At 40.5% G+C, this 23,736-nt stretch overlaps 1 protein-coding gene across 1 annotated transcript; it reads left to right on the top strand.

Moving 5' to 3' along the window:
- The first annotated feature begins 1,279 nt into the window (after positions 1 to 1,279).
- LOC128358404 (calcium/calmodulin-dependent protein kinase type 1D-like) lies at positions 1,280 to 23,587 on the top strand. The gene is made up of 11 exons (XM_053318662.1): positions 1,280 to 1,462; positions 11,469 to 11,600; positions 12,730 to 12,804; positions 15,145 to 15,283; positions 15,643 to 15,769; positions 16,032 to 16,107; positions 18,197 to 18,309; positions 19,430 to 19,508; positions 20,249 to 20,336; positions 20,483 to 20,639; positions 21,613 to 23,587. The coding sequence occupies exons 1-11, from the start codon at positions 1,368 to 1,370 to the stop codon at positions 21,750 to 21,752; spliced, it is 1,221 nt and encodes a 406-aa protein (XP_053174637.1). The 5' UTR covers positions 1,280 to 1,367; the 3' UTR covers positions 21,753 to 23,587.
- Positions 23,588 to 23,736: the final 149 nt, after the last annotated feature.

Here is a 23,736-nt window from a genome sequence, read left to right as displayed (position 1 = left end):
TGTGGATGAAATCAGCGCAGTTACAGAGCCTGATGTGACTAAAATAACAGCACTTAAATCACAACAATACAGGGCATTGGATATTTCCTCTATAGGAAGTTGTTTTTACTGTTTTCTCCACTAGATCTTGTTAAATGCAGCCCTGGTAGACTTCAAGAAGCAGCAGATTCAGCACTAGTTTACTTATAGTAATGTAAAAAGCACTTGGAGTGGTCAAAAAGACTAGAAAAGCACTATTAGTAAAGTCCATTTGCCACTTAGACCTAAAGGGCTCATTCTAAGGTAACGGTAACACAATTCCTATTTTCAGGTTTTCAGATTATACACAAATTAAAACATTTATGCATTTTCTTTCTGTCAATCCATTCCTCTAATGCACCTTTAAGTCTGATGATCAGACACTGGGTGTTGTAATACCCACTAAGCATATTTAATGCTTGTTTTTAAGGATTTTGTGATTTGGAAAACTGCAAAGTCAAACATGATGGAGAGGTGGGGGGTGGAATTGGAGGCCACCTGCTGTGCATGAGCACTACAGCTTACATCTACGCACCTGCCATTTCAATTTCAATAGCCTATTTGAGCAGCTATGAGAGACATCAACTAGAGAGACAACCAGAGGCAAACCCCCCCCCCCACAATCCTTATATGTATTTGAGAGGCTCCAACCCCTGACAGAGATCAGTCCGGTGGAGTTTGCACCGGGCCAGTGGTTTGGTGCAATGCGAACACTTAAATCGCTCATTGTGCACGCTGTCAGATAGACAGACGGGAGGGAGCAGCAACCTCCCACTCCTCCCATTGCTATAACAACCACAGGGCGGTCGGTGTGACTGGATGGTACATACAGCAGCTCAGATGCTACTGCAAACTGTCATCCTCCTCCTCCTTGCAAGCAAGTAGCCCGACCTTACCTCACCGTGTCGCCGCTTCTCACTGACTGAATCCCGCCCGGAGAGGAAGAGGAGGAGGAGGAGGAGGGAGAGCCTGTACGTGTTTCCCCGTCACAGAGAAACTGGACAGTGGGGAAGCTCAGGCTCGGGATCCGCTACGTCAAACAGATTAGTCAAATAACCTCTCAGGGGGGTAGGACAGGACATACCTCCCCTCCTTGGGCTTGCCTGGCTGCATGCATGGGGTGAGGAAGCAACACTGACATTCAGCCAGGAAACCCTCGCTTGGCTTTGCGAAAGAAAAAAAAACAGAAGTGCACTACTTTTCTTTCCTCTCTCTCTCTTTATATTTATTTATTTTTTTAACATACATTTTGGCAGACGACTGTGGTGAGCTCCTCCGGCGTCTCTCCTCTGTCCCCTCACCCCACCACCACCACCTCTCCACCTCCACCTCCACCACCCCGCTGCGAAATGGCGAAAGAAAACGGCGAGTCCAGCGATGGATCTTGGAAAAAGCACGTCGATGATATCAAGAAGATATTTGACTTCAAGGAAGTCCTTGGGACGTGAGTAACAAGATAACGCAGCCGTGCAGGCGACGACAAACTTTGTATCCAGTTGTGCGATTTAGCGACAGACAACCATCATACATTGTGTCGTTTGAACGGAAATGAGAAACCGACTGACAGCTGTTGAATATTTGTTGAATTAACTGAGAATTGCTTGACGGTGACACACAGAGGCAGGGCCTTTGTGTTGGTTTTTTTTTAAGTTACAGCCTGGCTAAAAGACACGAGTTAAAATCCAATCAAGACTATCCTCAGTTAATTGTTCAGTGAGTGTAAATAATGCTTCTACTTAATTAGGGTTGGACGATATGGACAAAATCGAATATCACGATATTTTTTGATCGAGTACTTCGATATTAAGGATTGACTAGTAAGTAAGGATGACTATTGGTGCTTTTACAAATTTAGATTTTGTGATAATCATCAGTAATGTGGATCTAATGACTTAGTGGCTCTGATGAAGCCTTTAAAACCAGGAAAATACACTTATATCTAGTCAGATATCACAATATCAATATAGTATCAATATATAACCCTGCCCTACTTCATGAGACACAATGTGTGAAGTCATAGCTACAGGATGCCTCTCCTTGTGTCACTGTTCATTCAAAAAAAACTACTGCATCATATTTCTTTTAAAAAAAAAATCTTCCCACAGATCAAGATCAAATCAGAGATGAAACACGACCTTGTGAGATTTGTGCAGGCAGAAATTTATTTTGGCGTCGTTTTGTAAGACCTAACTGTGACAAAGACAGGGCTCACATTTGCATACACAAATTATGAAATCAGCTCCCTCCCAAATGAAAGGACCATCTGTGGTGACTTTATGGATTCTTGTGCTCCAGACTTCCTCAAACAGGAAAGCAGATTTTAAAACATTATGTCCGGGTTTATGAATTCATCCCACTGTCACACATATTCGTCTGTTCTTGTAGTTTAAGGGGCCGCTTAAGTTTTTTTTCTTGGCCCTGGGACCACAGACAAATTCCAGAGTTTATTTTGGTCCGCTGTTAGTGCTGCTTGACTTCATGGCTTTTCTCCTCTGAATAAGTTATGCTGCAGAAAGTGTTCCCTAAAACTGCTAAAGGAGAGTGGTCAAGGTTAGGTCACGCTGTTATGAGAGGACGCAAAATAAAGGCTTGAGTAGTTAATCTTGTGGATGGATTGCAAGGTGCTGAGCTTGAAAGCTATCGCACATTTAATAGAGTGTGTTTCTCATTTTCTTGGCTTGCTTTGTCCCCTACAGTCATGTCCCTCCTCTCTTGGCGGAGAGGAATTTAATGTGGTGATGTTTGTGTTGTTGGGGCTTTGGGGAAGGCCTGTGTCGAGGAAGGAGTCTCCCCTGGGAAATATATTTGTTGTTTTTTTAGTTTGGCCTTAGAAACTAGCATCATGCTGGACAAAAAATGGCCCTTCGTCAGAGTGATTGTAGCTAAAAAGGAAGCTAGTCATTCATAAACGGTAAAACAGGCACATTGTGGTTTTCTGATACAAGATATGCGGCTTTATCTTGTGTAAACTTTGAGCAATCAGAGTCATCTTTGCTGTCATGATTATTCAACTTTGTGAAACTCTAATCTTCCCAGTGTGACTGCAGACTGGTGTTTTTTCTGACTTAGTAGCATGATAACATTCTCCTACGGATCGGTGAATCATAAAGCACACTTGGCACTTAAGCTATTGTACTAAACAGTCAGACGTTCCTACCTGGAGGCAGTTCTGATTTCCCCAAGGCTTTCATTTATGTGTGAAGAGTTTCTGAATAACACCGGTGAATCATCATGATTTTCTGTCCACATAATGGCCAGGTCCCTCGCCCACGACCCAATGCATATCACTCATGTTGCATATTGTATGTGAGCAACATGTACACGTTGTGATTGACTTTAAGTAAGTCCCATTTACTAGTTCATGTGTGTCTTAATCAGGGAGTACCTTGTTGAACAGTCATTACTGCACGGCAGGGTTCACAACAGGCCACCTGGGGCAGAAAGGGCCACCCAGCAGCCCTGCAGCTTTGGCTGGGGATTAATAATGGACGAGGAAGGATTGTTGGCCAGAGGAAGAGACATAGATTATCCCCTCCTCCTTTTAACTGTAGGTTCCTCGTCAGGTTTCCCATCAGTGCCCAAGAGGGATCATCTCTCTACAGCTTCCTCATGCCAAACAAAGCTCACCACACACCTCAACAACATTTACTCAAGTACAATTTTAAGGCATTCATACTTGACTATTTACACTATACTTTTCACCAGTGCAGTTTTGGTCGAAATTCTCTGGTTTAGTTCCTCAAATGAGGGTATTTTCTGGTCATGTAGTCTTCTCTTACAGTAAACTGACTATTTTTGGGATGTGGGCTGTTGGTTTGGAGAGAAACTTGACATTTAAGGACGTCACATTGGGCTTTTGGGAAACAGTGAAACATTTTTAGAACAACTATTCAAGTAATCGAGAAAATAATCAATAGATTATTTGGTATTGAAAATCATTTTTAGTTGCAGCAGTACTAACATGCGCGTAGGTGGTGGAGTGGTTAGAGCGCATGTCATATACACAGCCGACCCCGGTTCGAGTCCTGGCCGGAGGTCCTTTGCTCCATGTCCCACCCCCCTCTCTCTCCCATATTTCCTGTCTGTCTATTGCTAAATCAAAAAAAAAGAACATTTATCTGACAGTAGTTGCTTTTCAGATTGACCAAACCTAAGGAGAGCTCATCAAATATGCTGCATTGTTATTGATTAAACTCGTATCCAGCAGCATAAAATGAGATTTACCTCCACCATTTAAAATCACTCATATCTATCAAATCAAATCTTAGAGTATAACACTGTTGGGGGCCATTTTGTTCGGTGCACAATTACTTTTCATTCTTTAAATACAATCTGCTGTTAATAACTTTATGTTCTCACATAGGTAAAATATAAAATTTTACTTTTATTTTTTACTTATGTAAAGGATCTGAATACATTTTCCGTCAATGCTGTATCCCTGAGATGAAATGATGGTGAGAGACACAGTTGTCGAGGTAAATATTGACGTTCAGTAGTTTTGACTGCCAAATGTGACTTTCCAAAACATCAGGATATTTAATATTTAATTTTGCATATTGATGTGAACATGCTACAAAGAGGAAAGATTCGATTGCAGCAGCTGGAGGTCAGTCTGCATGTCAACGTGATGACTGACTGGACATTGATAGGTACTTGGGAGCAGCAGGCCTGTAGCAGTGTCAGTAATACTCTGGCCACACTTCTTGGCCCGTGTTTCCTTACGTTAGCTGTTGTGAGCTAATGAGATCTTTGCTACTAAAACCCAGTTCTCCTACCTGTCCACTTCCCTTGCGGCTAATTTCAGACCCATAAGCTGCTGATAGTCTGTGGAAGCAAATTAAGTAACCTGTGCCAGTAGGACCTTCAGAGATCAGGGTGAGAAAATGTTATAACTGTGCAGCATAAGGCAGGTTTACCACTTGCAGTGTCAACAAAAACCAACTAACCCCTTAACGATAAGTTAGATGAGCTGATAAATCCTGGAATTATCTTAGTGCAGACTAGCTGTATCTTTGTCATCTCATAAGTAACAAAAGGCAGGAAAGAAATGCCAAAGATACAGCACATTTGAGGTAAATTCTGAGCTGTTTCTCTGTTGCATTGTTTGTCTGAAGGAGGAGTTTATTTTTAAGCCCTAAAAGTTGCTAACTTTGTTTGTCTGCCATTAGATGCTCGGCAAGAAGTGCAAAGTGGGGGCTGAAACAGCTGCCTGTTGTGGCTGAAAATGATGCAGTGAGAGCACATGGCGTGAACCTAAATGTTAAAATTGAAGGCTGGAAAACCAGAACAATAAGTTGAAAGACACTCAGTAGAGCTGAGGGCACCTGCAAGGTCAGATTATACATTTCTGTAGAGTTTATCACTACATGTGACCCCCTTTCACTTTACACATAGTAATTCAATCTCCTGACATAAAAAACATCGTTATAGTCCTTATGCCAGAATGTTTATATGTTCACGTAGAACAAAAGAATGAACGTCAAGTGGATTTTTAAACCCTCAAATATCACTGTCAGTATTGTGAGTATGTGTCAGGCTCTGCAACATACTTGATTAATTTAGATGTAGTGGCTAAAAAGCTTTTCATCTGAATTCCTACTAAGTGCTTTGTCGTGCTTTTCCAGAATCCCACTTTCTGAGATTAAAGTGCAGTAGTTGTCCTCTATTTACCTCCACTGAAGGGCCAAACAGAGCTTAGCTGGAGCTGACTCATTCATGTCACTTGTTGCCCCTGAAACACATCTCTGTCATTATTTTTACATGTTATTGCCTGTAATGTTCAAATGGAGTCTTTCTGAGTTTGATATGAATGAATTATCAGGCATCTGCAGCTGACCCCGGCTCTGACGAAGCTCTGACTCGTCTGTGATGCATTTAAGTGACTGTCGCTGCCTCCATTGATCCCATCCTGAAACACAGCTTGTGTAGAGACTACTTTGGTCCTTGAAAGCAGCTTGAATGCTGTGAAATGGCAGCTAGGCAACTAGGAGGATGGAAGTCCTTGGTTGCTGCCTCTGAAGATGATGCTACCTTCCACTTCCCACCACCACTGTCCTCCAGCTACATTCGCTGTGGGAGGAGATACTTTGTCACGGCAGCTGCTGATGGAGAGTCCAATAATTCACAGAAATAATGCGTAGTGTGTTGAATGCATAGTAATTTCCTGAGTTTCTATTTGTATTTATGTCCCTCTCGGCACAGTGAATGCCTACAGAGCCACAGTGTGCCATCCAGGGCACTCAGGGGTTGAATTGTACCAGACTGTATCAGTGCACAGGATGCAGTAATCACCCTTATTAAAATAATTCAGCCTCTCTCTGACTGTCTGATCTGTGGCTTCGGGCGGATTTCATGCTAGACATGTCCCTGGAGTGTCAGATATTTTTGTATTTTAGTTTATCAGTCTGTAAACTGACCATCGTTCTCTCTTTAATCATCGGTCTGGTGATGAACACAAAGTGCACATTCCTGGAAAGTGGCCTCAGGTCCGGTGTGTCGTTGGGTAATGGTTCCCATCAGGGCCAGTCATTGGGACTACGAGAGCTGCTGGAGTTTATTTAACTGCAGCACCTGATCAATGCTGTTTACTACCTGGAAGGACAGAAAACCAATGCTGCTCGTCTGGCACCAAAGAGAAACGAACCACAATTAAATGTATGACCTCACATTTATACAGTGGTGGAAAATAACTCAAGAACAATTTTATGATGCTTTACCTGAATACTACTTTATTCATAATAGTGTTCTACGTTAAAACCCACCGGCCATTTTGGGTCTTCCATGTTGAGTTGTCCCTGTACTTACGTGGGTTCTCTCTGGGTACTCCAGTTTCCTGCAGAGACCAAAAACATGCAGGTTACGTCAATTGGTGACTCTAAATTGCCCGTAGCTGTGAGTGATAGTCTGTCGCCATTTTATATATTGGCCCTGTGATTGACTGGCAACCAATCCCAGGTCCCTGCCTTTTGCCCAATGTCAGCTGAGATTGGTTTCTAGAGGATAAACAGTAAAGAAAATGGATGGATTATTTTAGATTGCAGATCAATCATCATTCATTTACTGATTGTAATTGAAAATAGAAAAAAAATGGCCACCAGGGTCTCCTAAACCTATCTTGAAGTTTCTTGTTTTGTCCAAGCAACACCCCAAAATATTAAGTTCACCTTCAGATAGATGTATCTTGTAGATAGATACAAAGAAAAGCAGCCTATGTTTGACCTTTCTGATTGGGAAAAATGACTCAAACTATCAATTGATTATAAAATGCACCTTATTTTTCTTTCAAAGGAGAATTCCTGCAATACTTTCAGCTCTGTACTGTAAAGATTCAGATTTTACAAAGAACACGTGATTAGCTTTTATTAAACTACCCACCAGCATCTAATATGGTTGAAATTAGTTCCATTGTAAGTATTGTTCCATAGCTACATTGTAAAATGCTGTTTAATTGTTACTGAACTAATAGAATGATTCAATACTATATAACACTGAAGGGGGACTTCCTGCCTCTAAAATAGTTTTTGTAATTTCATGGACAATATTTAAGTTACTTTAATTAGGGGTTTGTATATTGTGACAACGCCACATTTTCCTATTTAATTTAAGGATCTAAATACGACTCCCACCATTTCCATTATAAAGATGCATTACAGTAATCCAAGAACAGTGATCTTGCTGGAGAAAAGCCACCAGTATCACCCAGTGTTTGTTATCAGTGTTTTCCTGATAATGATAATTATAATAATGATGATAATCAGGAAGTAATGCCTGAGATAAGAAAGTGTCATTTTCACTGAATTTGTGTAGCTGACACTCCAGTTTATAAAACTCTTTGTAGACAGAGTAGCAGATCACAGCTGAGCAGATGGTGGTGTGAAGTCTGTTTAAAAATAAGTGTTTGTGTGATTGTAAAATTCCCCTCGGGCAATGCAACTCTGTGATACCCAAATTTCAGGAACCTGTGTTATAAATGTGCACAACTATGTATGTATGTATGTATGTATATATATATATATATATATATATATATATACATATATATATATATACACATAAAAAATATCAGTTTTCCCATCATTGCTCCTTCACAATCTCCACACTTCCACTTTACTTGCATCCCTTCATCTCAGATAATCACTTCTGATAAAAAGCTGTCATTGCACAGTTAAAGGGTGACTTTGAACACAATGGGTTACAATGGCAGTATCTCTACCTGGATTATTAAATTCTGACTTTTCCATCCCATATGTTGCATAACGGGCTGCTGTAATGCATCTTACACAAGATGATTCAGGGCGATTACTCAGCAGCACAATACATGCATCGCCTCTGAATGTCAATAAGCCAGCCTCAGTTGTTGAGACCCCCACCCCCTCTGTCAAAAATAAAAAAACCTTTTTCCGTTAAGTATCCTGCAATTTCATAATCACCATGGAGGACCAGCTGAGGTCACGGCCTGGAAAAGTTTTCTGGGTGATATTTCCATGCAGTGCCTGCTTCGCATCTGCAGCATTAGCCGCTGGTTTCACAGAGAGAACAGCCCACATTCACATTTCACGTTAGTCAGCCAGTTTGGCTTGGCCATCCTGCGCATAGTGCGGTGGTGTTGTGTGACACACACACACACACACAGCTCATACTGTCATCCAAGAACCATGAAGATGGAGCTCTGTTGCTCTGGGAAGAACTTAATATTCAACTATTATTATTCAGCCAAGCGAGTCAGTGTGCTGACTTGATTGTGCAGCCTGTGACACTGGGTCAGGAACATTTTCGCAGCCATACAATCATATTTATCTTGCGTAATAGATTGAGATGAGTTTCAATCAAGGGTCCAATTCAGATGGAGCTGCCTCTCATCACTTAATGCTGCTGCAGATCCCATCTAGGATTATTATTCTAGGGATCAATTTGGTGTGCTGGTAGCCTCATAGGTTGTTGAGTTATGTGTGATAGTTGTGGTGGATGTGTGACTGTATATTTGTGTTATATATGTGCATGTGCAAAAACAGCATATGGGTGCTAGCGTCACCATATGCATGTCTTTAGCAGACATCACACCTTTCCTTTCACGTGAATTATGAATTAATAAAAATAAATGTGATCAGAACCTGCAGTGTAATTTATACTTCATGCATCGACACTAAGAGTGAAGTCTCAGGGCTGGATTTTGTCATGCTGTCATTCACAGGAAGTGATGTTGCTACTTGTCATTGTGAAAAAGGGGGACAGAAATGGTGCTATGCGCTCTAACCACCCTCTAAGTGAGTTCCTGTGGTTTTGATCTCATGCTGCAGAAAGCAGAAAGCATGCTTTCAAAACCGTGCAAGAGAGTTTTGCTCGACAGGCTGAGCGTGCCACCGGTGGAGGAATTTTGTGCTTTTCCTAATGTCCACACAGCTGTAGAAACCAGTCGCATGTGCTGAATAGAAATGATGCTCATTGTCCTCACGGCAACAGCTGCTGTGGGAAGATAGTGCTGTAACGGGCGCCACAAGTAGTGCATCAGCTCTCACTTCCACAAGCCCTTAAATTTACATAGTGTCCCACATCATGTGTCAAAATGAGGTCAAAGTCAGAAGGGCGTATGCTTGGAGCCGTCTCAGTTCTGTTTGTTCGCGGTGTGTTCCACCTCATCACACCTGGGGCCCGGCTTTGTGAGCAGGTAGTGTGTTTGTGCACGGTCTGTGTTTGTGTGCCCTCCCCCCCGCGGGCTGATGGAGTGAGGGATTAGCGTGGATTTGATGGCCATGGTGGGACTTAGTGCAGTGAGCGGCACTGAGTTTAGAGCCTGTTGGGAGGAACTGATTACACTTTGAGAACATAATGGACCCTTTCATGTTAGCTGGTTTGCTCTTTGAAAGATGGTGAATCACTTCTGGTGTGTTTCTCCACATCAGTTTTACTTTTGTATGACCGTTGACGTTCTTCCAACAAGCCACTTATTACTTAATTAAACCTCATGTCTGAAAGGGGCAAAGCACATGCAGGAGGCAGGTGACAGCCATTTTTGAAGCTTGTTCTATAACTTTTTTTTTCATATTGGCAAGACACTGATGAAAAGATAATTAAAACCTTTGGAATAGAGGTCTAGTGCTCGTTGTCACATTATACCTGAATCCCTGTTTAAACCTCTGACACAGTAGTAATATGTCTTAAAAATACTTTCTGCAGCGAGCAAGAAAACCATCACACAGAAAGGGCAGCAGTAAAATCCTCCAAAAAAGGACAACTGACTCAAATTGTCAGTAACTATTTATATTTTCACTGGTTTCTTCACTGATTTTCTAGTAGTTTCCGATGAAAGTCTCCTTGAAGGTACTGATTGCAGAGAAAATGAAAATTACACACTTATTTTCAGGATAAAATGAAGAATCTGTAGAATAAAATGTTACCCAATTGTCAACAAAGAACTATAGAAAAATTTACCTTTTACTGAGATTGCAATGTAAACAAGTGTGAAATATTATAGAAAATGAATGTTATATATGGGCCTATAAGATGCAACCTATTGTATGTGTAATTGAAAGTTGTTGCTGTACAAGCCAATGTTAACATGTTCACTTAACTTGAAAAATATCAATAAAATATAGTAGCTACATGTCAGTTGTTTAGGTTAAAAACTCGAGAAAAGGAACAAAAGGGGGAAAAAGTCATTTTAAAGCAGTGGAAAGTCAGTGGAAAAAACACAAACTACACATAAGCAGAAGATTTGATCAAGAATTTAAGGGTTAGGGTTAGGGTTAGGGAATTTTAATGGTGTATTTGCTCTCTGAAAACTTAAAAAATGTAATTATAAAGGGCTCAGCTTAGCATATTTTTTCCCCGTGTCGACACATTTTGACTCCTGTCATCAGCTGATAAAGACTAGTTTAGTTTTTTAACATTATATCAGTTGAGCTAGTCTAACAAACATGATCCACAGAGTTTCACATCATCCATCCTTTTTCACATGAGGGTGCCTGTGAAGGTGTGTAATGAAAACAAGAAGAAGAAATAAGGTGGGGGGGTAAATCATGCTGCCTGCTCAGTGAGATTTATTAAGGTAGACTGGATGTGGTATCATAGCAACCGATACAGATTGCTTGAGCAAATATTCGCTTAATTCCGTATTTGTTTTTTAAGGCGCTCATGTATGTAGACAGATGGCCAAGGAAGACATGCTATCTGCTACCCTAAATGGATGTTTTTTAGAGGTTTTAAAAGTGTTTGCTGTGCTTTTGGCTGCACACGAGCATCAGACGTAAGCCAACACAGGAGGCTCTTGACCACAGTCAGGGACTTTGCCAGTTCTCAGTAAATATTCACAATATGCTGTTTGTGTACTTTGGCTTGTCTGCCTCTGAGTGCCCTCTATCTACTCATCGGGGATAGGTTTTCTGTCTCAATATTGCCCGAGGACGTATTAAAGCAAGCTAACATGTTTCTCTTTCTTTCTCTTGCTCTGGCAGCGGCGCGTTTTCCGAGGTGGTGATGGCTCGGGAGCAGGTCACAGGAAAGATGGTCGCAATCAAGTGCATCCCGAAAAAAGCGCTGAAGGGGAAGGAGACGAGCATCGAGAATGAAATCGCTGTGCTTAGGAAGTAGGTACCGCATGCCACCGAGCCAGGGGGGGGGGGGGGTTTGCAGAAGACGAAGAAGAAGGAGAACGCCACTTTTAAAAAGGGTCACCACCTTGTGTCATCCTCCGGGAGGCTTGTGTGTGTGTCTCTCTTTCCCTCTCCGCTGAGTAATGACTCCGGAGTCTGGATGCCAGTGCCTCTTAGCATTGTCAGGCTTTAGTGACTTCCTTGTCGAATCCGATCTATCCATTATGTCACTATTTTAGGTGCTCACTGTGTACACACGGGGTATGATAGGATTGTGCTGACACCAGGTGACACTATATCCTCTTCCTGGGCCCAATGGGTAATTCCCCTGTGGAGTTTGGTTATCAGTCACTCTAGAATTGAGCAGATCAGTTGTTGGGTGTAGTTGCCTAGTTACAGTTGCTATCCTTTAACTTCCGCTTTTTCTTCTTTCTCTCTCTGTTTGGCCACCTCCTCCTGGTGCTCGTTACTTCTGTTTTAGTCTAACAGACCATAGACTTCAACCTCATTTTCGTTCTGGACTCTGAGAGGAAGTTGTGAAGGTTGTTTGGTCCTTTGAGAATGTCCCCGCCTCCTCCTTTTCAACCCCCGCCTTTTCTTTTTCAGCCACCTGCCCTTCTGAACACGCTCTGTCATCTGCATATCTCCTTGCAGAGGCCTTTTTTTCTTTCTTTCTTTTCTTTTTTCTTTTTTCTTTTACTAAAACCTTGTCGGTTGCTTGGACACAGACTCCCAGTTCACCCTGTAATATCTTCTTCAGGTGCTCCTGCTGACGGGGGTTGCCGCTTCATGACTCATTGATTAGCATCCTTTAAAACCCCCCCACACCTCCCTCTTTTGCTCTCCTTCACATACAAAAGGTTTTCTCCCTTGCAAGTCTGCTTTGTGTGAAACATACTCTTTGCCAGGTTCTGTTTTGATATCATACACATGTGCACAAACACACAAGAGAGTATGTAGGCCGGGTGCTTTTCCAGAGAGCAAAAAAAAAGAAACGATTCGTTTTCAGTTGGCAGGGCATCATTTCAACAAGAATGAGCTAATTGCACCTCATTAGTGGCCTGTGTTCATATGAACAGAGGCTGACAGCAAGCAAACTAAATTTTCTCTCTTTTCTCTCCAGGATAAAGCATGAAAATATTGTGGCTCTGGAGGACATTTACGAGAGCTCGAACCACCTGTACCTCATAATGCAGCTGTAAGTGCATCATCCCACCACACTGTTTGTGCGTAGGTCAGCTGTTGGCTCCTGTTTGGCTGGTCATTTTGATAATGCATTGTGTTTTTGCTTAAATAAGCATCTGTAATATCCTTGAGGTCTTTTGAATGTGTGACTGAATACAGCGATGCTTTAAAGATGTACAAGTCATACCTGCATTGTATATGTGAAGCTGGACCAAGGAGATTGTTAGCTTAGCTTAACATAAAGTCTGGAAACAGGAGACAACTAACCTGGCTCTGTTTAAAATTAAGACAAACACTTTCCACCTTTAAAGCTCTCTAACTAATACCTGAAATGTTGTTAAAACAAGATTTACATTTACACACGGATCATGTGCTAGACTAGCCCCAGTTTGTGCCTCTCATGTTACATTTGAGTCACAGAAATTAGCATCTGTTTAAAAAAAATTTAAAAATCAAGATTTTTCCAGAATCCTAAAAGACCTTTTTAACCATCTGAATGAAAAAATGCTGCATGTCATGCTTTGTATTTTTAGATTATATAACCTTTCCAGATAGCCAGTGTGTCATGTGTGAAATATAAACACCTTTTTTTGTTAGGATATAAAATAATATAAAAGTAGACAAATATTGCTGATCATGACATGTTTAGTTTTACATCATACAAATTAAGCAAGCACATACAGCATGTAAATTACAGGGGTGGCTGTGGCTCAGAGCAGGTCATCTACTAATTAGAAGATCGGCAGTTCAGTCCCCAGTTCTGCCAGTCCACATGTCAAAGTGTCCTTGGGCTAGATGCTGAACCTCAAATTGTTCCCGAAGGCTGTGCCATCAATGTGTGTGAATGAGCATTAGATTATATTAAGTATTAGTATTATATTAAATATACTGATGAGGTCGGCACCTTGCGTATGTGTGTGGATGAATGTTGACATGCGGTGTAAAGCGCTTTGAGTGGTTTAAAGACTAGAAAGGCGCTATATAGATGCCATTTATTCCATTTATCAGTTGCAGGCTACCATGTTTCATTGGATCAGGAAACACAGTCACAACTTTGGATATTTTTACTGTTAGTAGAACAATCACCAGGAGTTTTCCAGGAAACTAGTGGGGATTTACTGCTCCCTACCAAGAAATGGTGCAGTTCATAAACTCCTATAAAAAGACCACTTAACATGGTTTTGATTCAGTTCTTTACTAATTAAACAAACCAGATGCGACATGTTAACTAGTGAACTTTAAAGATGATGTTTGATGGATTTTTTTTACCTTCCAACAGAGGCCAGCTGGTTTCCCTTGTTTTTTATCTTTGTGCTGCAAAGATGTGAACGTGGTCTTTAACCTTCTCATCTCAGTCTCTGAGAAGAAAGTAAAAGTGTATTCCCCAAAATGTCAAAACTAAGCTCTTACAGTGTTGAGTTGTTGATCTGGCATAATGGTGACTTTTAAGGCTGTTGTTACTGTTGTTATGTAGCAAATATCTTGAGTCTATTTTAGGCAGTGTGTGTGAAGTGGTACATGTGGTAGCTATTCCACTTTGACTTTACCGTTTTCCTTTTGTGTTGCGTACAATATGTCGTCATTTCCGTGACCTTTCCCCTCGCTACATAATGTGTTCAAGACTAATGCACCAGCAATTTAGACAGCGATTATCTTGCCTCTTTGTACCTCTGCAAGATGCATAATGTTGCCTTCAAAGACTCATTTATAAAACTTATGATTGCCCGCCGCCTGTGAAAGCAAGCGCTCATAATTGATGTTCAGCTTAATATGAATCACTTGTTGTGTGGCTGCATTTTTTTAATAGTGATTTAAAGTAGTTGAGAAGAATCGCCTGTGCATCCGTGTGAAACGTTGCAAAGTTACACAGTGTGGCAAAAGGACAAGTCTCAAAAACCATTACGACATATGAAAACATTTCTGAAAACTGCGTTAGGAAATATCAAAGAAGTTGTCAACACAGACTGACTCAACCACACAGTGAACTTGCAGATTCACTCCGACCTTTTACCACTAAAGCAAAACAAACAAAATCCTCATAAAATTACTGTTAACATTTGGGTTCTTGTACTAATCCAAATCTGTGTTAATGGAGTGGACAAAATATTAGAAACACCATTCATTATAGGTCACCCTAGTACACCACTACCACCGACTATGACCTCAATAATAAACCTAGGATAGAATTATTACCTTTCTGAATGACAATGTCAACAAAAACTGATAATGTATAAGCTTCATAAAAGTAGAATTTATGGCAGAGTTGTTGGATTACATTAGATTGCACAGGTATACCTATTAAAGTGAATGGATATATAATAATTTCTCTCTTATCTTCTCTGTGTGCTGACAGTGTGTCTGGAGGTGAGCTGTTTGACCGCATCGTAGAGAAGGGCTTCTACACAGAGATGGACGCCAGTCGGCTCATTCGACAAGTTTTGGATGCAGTCAACTACCTTCACTCCTTGGGAATAGTCCACAGAGACCTAAAGGTATCCCAGCTTGTATCATTCATTCATATAGGCTGTGTATACCACAGAAGTTGAAAATGTATTGCTACCTGTCCAAGAGAACTCTGAGGTCAAACTAAGAGGGGATGTTATTTACCAGTGTGTGATATGATGTTCCCTTGGCATGGATAATCCACAGAGGTTAAATGTTGGGGATTTTCCTTCTTAGTAAAACTGATAAAGCCTCCTAAATGAGCCAGAAATCTCCCTCAGATCTAAGGGACTTTTTTTTCATATTTGGTCTGACATGTCATTGTTTGGATAAATAAAATGAATCCACACAGCTCAATACAGCTGAATACATAAAGGCAAACTTTGTGACTCTTTCCTTTCCTTTTCAGCCTGAGAACCTGCTTTACTTCAGTCCTCACGATGAATCAAAGATCATGATCAGTGACTTTGGCCTGTCCAAAATGGAGGGAACAGGTGACGTGATGGCCACGGCCTGTGGGACTCCAGGATATGTGGGTGAGCATGTCCTCTGAGCTCCGGCTTTGGTGGAAAGAAACTCTGAGATAATTAGATGCGCTAGTTGGCCAACAACATGACCTAATCTAATCTGCCAGTAGCCACAGGTTAATCTTGGCCATCTGCTGCAGGCAAACCACCAAACATTCACATTCTTCTCCAGCCGTTGTGTCATACTGTGTGGACTAAAACTGTATGCATATTTTCACTACATGAATATTCGTTCTTCTGACCATGTTTTAATATGATGTCATTGTTGCAGCTCCTGAGGTTTTAGCACAGAAGCCCTATAGTAAAGCTGTGGACTGCTGGTCTATCGGGGTCATTGCTTATATTTTGTGAGTATTAAACATAAATACAGTAATTTCCTGAAACTTATATTGTGCATTTGATAGCTTGATTTTCTTGTATTTTTTTTAACCTTTTATATAAACAGGAAATCCTTGCTCAGATTGAAAACCATCCGGAAAGCCTAGATGAGATTAAAAACCTCTTAATCAAGAGTGTCCTGACCAAGATAGGCAGCTAAGACAGTAATTTGCAGACGTATTACATAAGCAGGCTACATGGAATATATGTCACGAGATCAGAATTTAAAAATTTAAGCAGTAAAAAAAGGATTAGATTAATGATCACATCCTAAAAACAACCGTAACTGGTATCTTTAAAGGCTGGAGATATTCTGTGTTTATTTTTTATTGTCAACAAATTGATCCTACTAGCAAGTATAATCTGTGCAGAGCCTGATGTCGTCTGTTCCTCTGTATCTTAACGCATTCAGACCAAATCTGGCACAGCTGCAAAAACACCAGTTATTCTTTTCATTTGGATGGTGGGAAGTGCGTTTAGGCTGTGGGTGTTTTGGCTGCAGTGGTATCACACCAACCTGCAGAGTCAACTTTTGATGTCACACTGCGGTGGCCAATCACAGCTGGTGATCAGACTGATCAGAGCTGTAAAACCCTGCCATGATGGAGTGTAAAGATGTTACTAGGACGAAGGGAGGCGATTTCTCTTTGATAAAAGAAAAATTAGACTTTGCTGTCAGCTTCCCTACTCCTTTTAAAAAAGACAAGAGAAAGAGAGCAGCTGTGGCGGAGCAAGCTAGAGAGCAAATGAAGCAAGGGAACAGTGGTAGAGATGAGCTGGTGATTCAGATCAATAAAACTTTATTTTCTGATTGTTTAACAGCAGTCACGTGTCCAGGGCACAAATGAACACACCCACACCTCCACACAATGTCTGATTTAGTCTGAATATGGCTGTAGACCTTTGTTGTTGCTCAAAAACACAGAGAGGAGCCACATTGTTGCACTGTTTCCTCATTACAATTAACATGGTCATTGCTGTTCCCACTCCATGATTTTGTACCACATATCCACAGCTGGAAGTAGTCCCCAGGAAATGTACTCGTCACGTTTTCATGTTCGTTAAAAAATACAGTGCCCATCTGTTCAAGGAAGTAACTGAACCTTTATTAAAATCAAACTATGTGTTTGAGATTTATTTCTTCACTAGGGACTGGTGGCCTTGGGGCTGAAGGCTCACAGACTGGCTGGGAAAGTTGGAAAGTATTTAGAGTCGCTCTAATACATTGTTCGTTTTAATGTTTTCATGGGATTTGTTGACAATAACAAAAATATAGAAACATGCCAGCATTCCTGCAAAAAATCCAAATATTTGATCATGGGAATTTGAGCTTTTCAGGTCATAAGTGAATGATTATAAATTCAAAAGTGTCCTACATGATAGTGAACTTGAATATCTTTGTTTTTTGGGGATTTTATAGACTAACCTCTTTGAAAATATCTTGTTAGCTGCAACACTAAATTAAATCAACATCCTAATTTACTCCATTTTGATATTGAAACACTATTGGATGGTTGAGATTGTAGTGTGAAGGATTTTCACAATATAATGCTGCTGTTCTCATTCTACAGCGCATGTAAAACTTAAAGTAGAACGAGTTGCATGAAGCTGCCAAAGTCATTAAGAAAAGTGGTGTTGCTCATTAGCAAAAAGAAAAACCCTGATGTCGTTATCCATTTGTTAGGTGTGATGAATTTTCTGATGTCCTCACAAGAGAGACTTCTGCCTGACGGCGGCTAAGGAATTATTTATACTGTTTCATAATGAAAAACACAACTTTAAAACACAGGATGGATTTATGTTACTGATTTTAAGGTTGATTTATTTCAGATAATACGAGTATAAACTGTTTTGTCCCATTTTATCCCTTTTTTAATAGTCATGTAGTCTCTATAATCCCTCTGAATAGTCTTCTGCTGTATGCTATATGAAAACATCTAAGTGCCAGTGAATGAGATTAGGCCACAGCAAATCCTTTTTAGATTTAGGCTAAAGTTTCTAACATCAGCTGGATGACTGCACTCACATGGACTGTTGTGTAATCATCCATCTTCTCAGGCTTTGCGGTTACCCTCCTTTCTATGATGAGAATGACTCGAAGCTCTTTGAGCAGATTCTCAAGGCAGACTATGAGTTTGACGCACCGTATTGGGATGACATATCAGACTCTGGTGAGCTATGATGGACTGTGTGTTTTTGTGTGTGATTATATTATGTTGTTTGAAAGAAAATTGGTAAAAGTTAATTTTATATGCTCCAAAGTTTCTGAATAATTTCCAAGGAATATAAGATACTTTAGGAAGGTTCCTGAAAATGGATATATAATTTGGTGATAGGGTCCCATTGGTTGACTTTCAATAAATCATTTAATTTAATTGCACCATGACAAAGTTTTTAGACAGCTGAATTTACAACTTACATTTTCCTACTTGAAAATGACTAACAAGCCAACAGTTCAGCCAACAGTTCAGCAAAGAATTTAAATTCCAATAATACATTAGTTGTTACTTTGGCTTACATGCACCTCTGTCTGTTTTTCCAGTAATAAAAATGTTAGTATTTGTTTAACTGAAATTATGTTTGGATAGCATTAACTACAAACTCTACACAGCTGTAACATTCCCTGGTTCCTGCTGATATAATTGCTGAGCACGGCCCATATTTACTGTATCAAACTCGTGAAAATTACACTTCAGTGCTTTAAAGAGCCAACTGAGAAGAAAACAACTTTACTGAGTGTGAGGAATAATGAATTACACTGTGTAGTCACTTAAATATTAATGGATCTTCAATATCTTTAGCAGCAATCAACATGTTTTAATTAACATTACATAGTCACACTTATAATGGATAAAGAATCGATGCGTAAATAATGATGATTGAAAAATGGCTGAAATAGAAACAAACACAAAACTAAAGTGGGGGAGGAAAGAAATGCTGCTGCTGGTACACAAAGTAAAAGTAAAAGACAAGATAATACAAGAAAAGGGTTTACAGTAAGGTACCAAGGTCAGCAGGTCTATTATGTCCATTTTAGTAAATAAGAATAAAGAATGAAAATCTTTAACTTTTAGCAGCTTGATAAATAGAAGTCCAGGTATGTATTATGAGTGCTGTCTCTGAACTCTATTTACCCTCAAATTAAACCCAAATTACAATTCTTTTTCTCCCAGAAATTGTATTTAGAAATGATCATGAAATTGCATAAAATCTTTAGTCCTCGGCTGTGGCAAAGTATTCAACATGTTCTCAGCTGGATGTGCTCTTGACCTTTTTCATCTCCCTCCACAGCCAAAGACTTCATCAGCTGCCTAATGGAGAAGGACCCAGAGAAGAGGTTCACATGTGACCAGGCTCTTGAGCACCCCTGGTGAGAAACTAACAGCCGCCACACAGCACCCCAACCAGACAATCACAGGGAACCACACATCTCAGTGTGATTAAACAGCAGTATGACGCAGATTGCTAGGCTTACGCATTTGTCATGGAGAGCATGTTCTCCCACTGTCATCTGTCACCATGGCTCCGAGCCGCGAACCCACCTCTGCTCAGCACCGCCGGCCCTCAGAGAGAAATCTGCTGAATAAATGGCGGCCAATTAGTGGCTGGCGTCCTGAAGGATCCTTGAAGAATGTGGAAGCTTTAATGAACAATTAGGATGTCTTGCCAGGCATGAGCCGGAGCTAGCGAGAGCGAGCTGGTGTGGGTTGCCGCCTCCAGCTGAGCTGGCCAATACGAATAAATCTGTTAGCCGGTAATGGGCCTTTCTGGTCCTGAGCAGGTGGTCCCACGGATACAAATATGTGGTTTGTGACACAAGTAGCAGGTGTCATAACAGAGAGAAATGGATTTCATTGACAAGGTTTCATACAGAGATATCATGATGAATGTGACAGAAAGTGAAACAGCTCCTGCAAAACCTTCAGCCCATTAATCAAAGCTGTTTTAGCAGGATGAAAATAAACGATGGGAGCAAATAGGAAAACAGCATAGAGTATGATTTCCAAGGTGCTACACATACAAATATAAATCAGTGTGGTGGGGCTGTGTTTGTATGTGTGAAATGTTATTTACATGAATCTAAAAGGACTTGACTTTAATCATTTTCAGGATCGCTGGAGGCACCGCGCTCTGCAAGAACATACATGAATCCGTCAGTCGGCAGATGCGGAAAAACTTTGCCAAAAGCAAATGGAGGGTGAGCAAGACTTGATCTTTCAAATCAAACATCTTTTAGTAGTAAACACATAATATTCTGTATCCTGTTGAGCAGTAAAATCATACAGTGTCATGTCTTTGGTGCTACATGTGTCTGTGTGCATCCTCTCTCCCCTGCCGCCACAGCAAGCCTTTAATGCGACAGCTGTGATCCGCCACATGAGGCGCCTTCAGCTGGGCACCAGCTTTGGCAGCAGTCTCAACAGCTCCAACTCCGTGTCCAACCCACAGAGCCGAGTCAAAAGCCAGTCTGTGGACTGCGCCCCGCTCTCCCTGAAGGACTGTAAGTGACACTTCAGATACTCTCTGTAGACCTGAACACATCCAACTTTTCTGTACCGCACTCAGCTGAAGTCCGCTCAGTCTGCTGCTAATTGGCAACTGTTTAAAAGCTCTTGAGGTGTCATTCTCAATTAAATGGATTAAACTGAATTTGACTCATCCGCCATATGGTCATGTCGTCTCCAATGGCATTTCATTTGATAAGATCTTTAAAAACTAAGCTCTGTTATAACACCTTATTAATATTAAGCTGAGCTGATTAATTGATGTGTTATACATACACATATTGTTGTATTGCTTTTCTTTGTTATTGAATATATATTGATTGTGGACTGAACAAAACAAGCAATTACAAGACATAACCTTGGGATGTATGTATTTCATAAGAAAATAGACTCAATTATAAATAAACTACACAAAAATCAAAAGATGAATCCATTATAAAAGATAATCATTATTTTAATTAGTTCATTTGCTGTTTTATAGTCAAGTACAGCAGTATATCACCCAACTTTTTATATTGTTGTGCAGTTGCAATATGTTTTGATTGACAACTCTGACTTCACCATATCCCTCAGAACTCAATATCTGTTTTTTTTCTGGAGCTTTTGACCACATTTCACCATCTCCTTCAGTGTCTGGAGTTTGTTCAGTTGTCATGGAGATTGCTCAGTATAATTTTTACTGTTTCTCCTCAGGGATATTTCTATAATTACAACCACTTTTCTACTGTAAATGTTGGTTTCATAACGTTTAAACAAACAAGTAATGTTTGTATTATTTCAAAGGTGAAGAATGAACCTTTTTCACTCACTTTAATTGGATAAGTCTGGTCATATTTCTGTGATTTTCTTATCAGCAAATCCCATGAAAAACTTAAACCTACAGTAAATTGATCCAACAAACAAATATTGGCTATATTTCCTCCTCATGAAACAAAACATTTAACAAAAAAATGATATTTTCTCCCGCAGCTTCTTTGCCATCTCCTGTTAAAGCGTGCAATCAAGACTCTGATGCCTCTTCTCCTGTACGGGAGGAACCGCCGGTGGTTGCAGAGCCTTCACGGCCACGACCCTCCACCGTCACTGTCATCCACACGGGGACTAAATGACGCCAGGTTCCGCGGGAGGTGAGCTGGGAGACCACGGAGCTTTGAGACGGGATGAAACCATCCCAGGCCTCGTGAATTAACGTCGTTGCCCAGTTTGCCCATCCCGCCGCCTCCCATCTGTTTCTGCCATTTAGGGAGGAATTTGAGGAGCGGCTCAGCTCCATTTACCATGGCTCAGCACTTCCCACTGTCTTACAGACATGGAAGTACAGTACAGAGAGGGAGAGGCTCAGAGTGTCTCCACACCAGAAGATATTATTGTGGAAGCCGTGTTCAGCCTGGATCGTGGTTGTCTGGCAGACAAACGCAGCTGTGTCTGGAAAGTGCCACACTAAAGGGAACTCTTTATTGAAGCTGCTGTAATTGTGACTGTGAGCATCTTGAGATGGGGTGCTCCACTGTATGCCTTGTGTAAATATCCTGCCTGGAACTGTTGAGTGGAATGATTGTTATGCAAGTGAAATATAAGCTTCAAACTATGGTAAATAATTGTGACATCATCTGCACTCTGAACTTCTCGTCGTTTTGACAGCTCTTGTTAATTTGCTGTGGTATTTGCTACAATGGTTCACAGGGTCGTAATTCCCAACTTTATGACCGTATGTGTTTTCTCTTTGCTTTAAAGTGTGTGGACTTGAAATATGAGCTGGACCATGTAGGCTACTTCAGTCATGGCTGCGATCGCTGAGAGGGCAGGTGCATTGCACTAATGTATTGGATTATTTATTTTCTTACAATATATTATGACTTTTGTAAGAATACACTTGCAGAAATGTGTAAATGTGTATTAGATTGGACTGAAAAGCTATTGCATTGAATGATAAAAATACGATATCTAATAGTTATTAATTTGTAATCACTGTTTTATTTGATAAACTAATTTTGATGTGACTGTGAAGTTCTCCTTGACCACAGGAGGGCAACCATGTGTTGTTGCTTTGTGACCAGTTCTCAGGGATGTGCTCCAATATGAAGCTAACCAAACCCCTCTCACAGAGATCAGACACTGGTGTTTAGAGCAGTAGAAAAATAAATCCTCCATAAACTGCATATTATTCTAATGTGCCATTGGGAGAGTTAGAGTTAGTTTTCTTTCTTTAAATTCATAATAAATTACTTGTTTCCCTTTTTAAAAAACTTGAATTAAATATTTGGATATAAAGAAAGAATTTCAGTGCATTCATGTCTGCAGTAAAAATTAAAAATGTGAGACAAAACGAATGCAAATGTATCTTGCTAATGATTGCTCCCTTTGCAGAGTCGTCAAATCAGTAGTGTACAGTTCAGTAGTTGAAATATCTTGCTCTGCTTCTGCTCATGACGTGGCTGGTCTCAAACAGCTCATTCACTCTGTGTTTAATCACTGTGCTTTCATACCAGCCTGTTGAATTTAGCAGAAAGGCTCTTTCTCCTTCTCTCTCTCCTGCTCGCTGTCTAGAGACTTTTACTCAGAGTGGAGAAGGGATCTGTCTTTGTGTTTTCTCTGTGGTACTTCTATTTGATTTTAAGTCACTCAACATGAATGCTTGGGGGCGGGGCGGGGGCGGGGGGAACACTCCAAAAAGAACATGCCCAATGTCAAGGCTTTGACATCTTGAATTATCTAAGAAATGTCGTGGTAAATAATGGTGAGGACTTTGAGCCTTCATTTACTGTAAATACAAATCTCAACAACACAGTTTGCTTGAGTCTTGAGTGTTTATTTTTATCTTCCTGGTATTTTCTCCTCCTTACCCCCTCCGAAAAAAAAACTTCAAAAGAAAGCAAAAATACGAAACAGTGAAATTCCCTCCGTATGCATGTATTACATATTGCTGCAGAAATGTGCTTTGGAGTTGTAGAGATTCGTGTATTAAAAAAAGAGACGCTGCATGTGTCGTTTCCTCTTTGACACAAGTTAGAGTAAATATATAGTAACTATATACTAAATATATGTGTGTGTGTGAGACATACATTATTTTCACACTGCTTCTGGTAATGTGTT

The sequence above is a fragment of the Scomber japonicus genome, chromosome 5 (assembly GCF_027409825.1).
Source record: "Scomber japonicus isolate fScoJap1 chromosome 5, fScoJap1.pri, whole genome shotgun sequence".
Classification (NCBI taxonomy): domain Eukaryota; kingdom Metazoa; phylum Chordata; class Actinopteri; order Scombriformes; family Scombridae; genus Scomber; species Scomber japonicus.
Note: the sequence above shows the minus strand (reverse complement) of the source record. Positions and strands in the feature narration are given on the sequence as shown.

Bases quoted from the DNA above. Each gene is read 5' to 3' on its own strand.
- LOC128358404 (XM_053318662.1), top strand. From the start codon at position 1,368: ATGGCGAAAGAAAACGGCGAGTCCAGCGATGGATCTTGGAAAAAGCAC. The intron at 15,770-16,031 runs GTGAGCATGTCC...TCATTGTTGCAG, and splicing joins TGGGACTCCAGGATATGTGG to CTCCTGAGGTTTTAGCACAG. The intron at 20,640-21,612 runs GTAAGTGACACT...TTTCTCCCGCAG, and splicing joins CCCGCTCTCCCTGAAGGACT to CTTCTTTGCCATCTCCTGTT.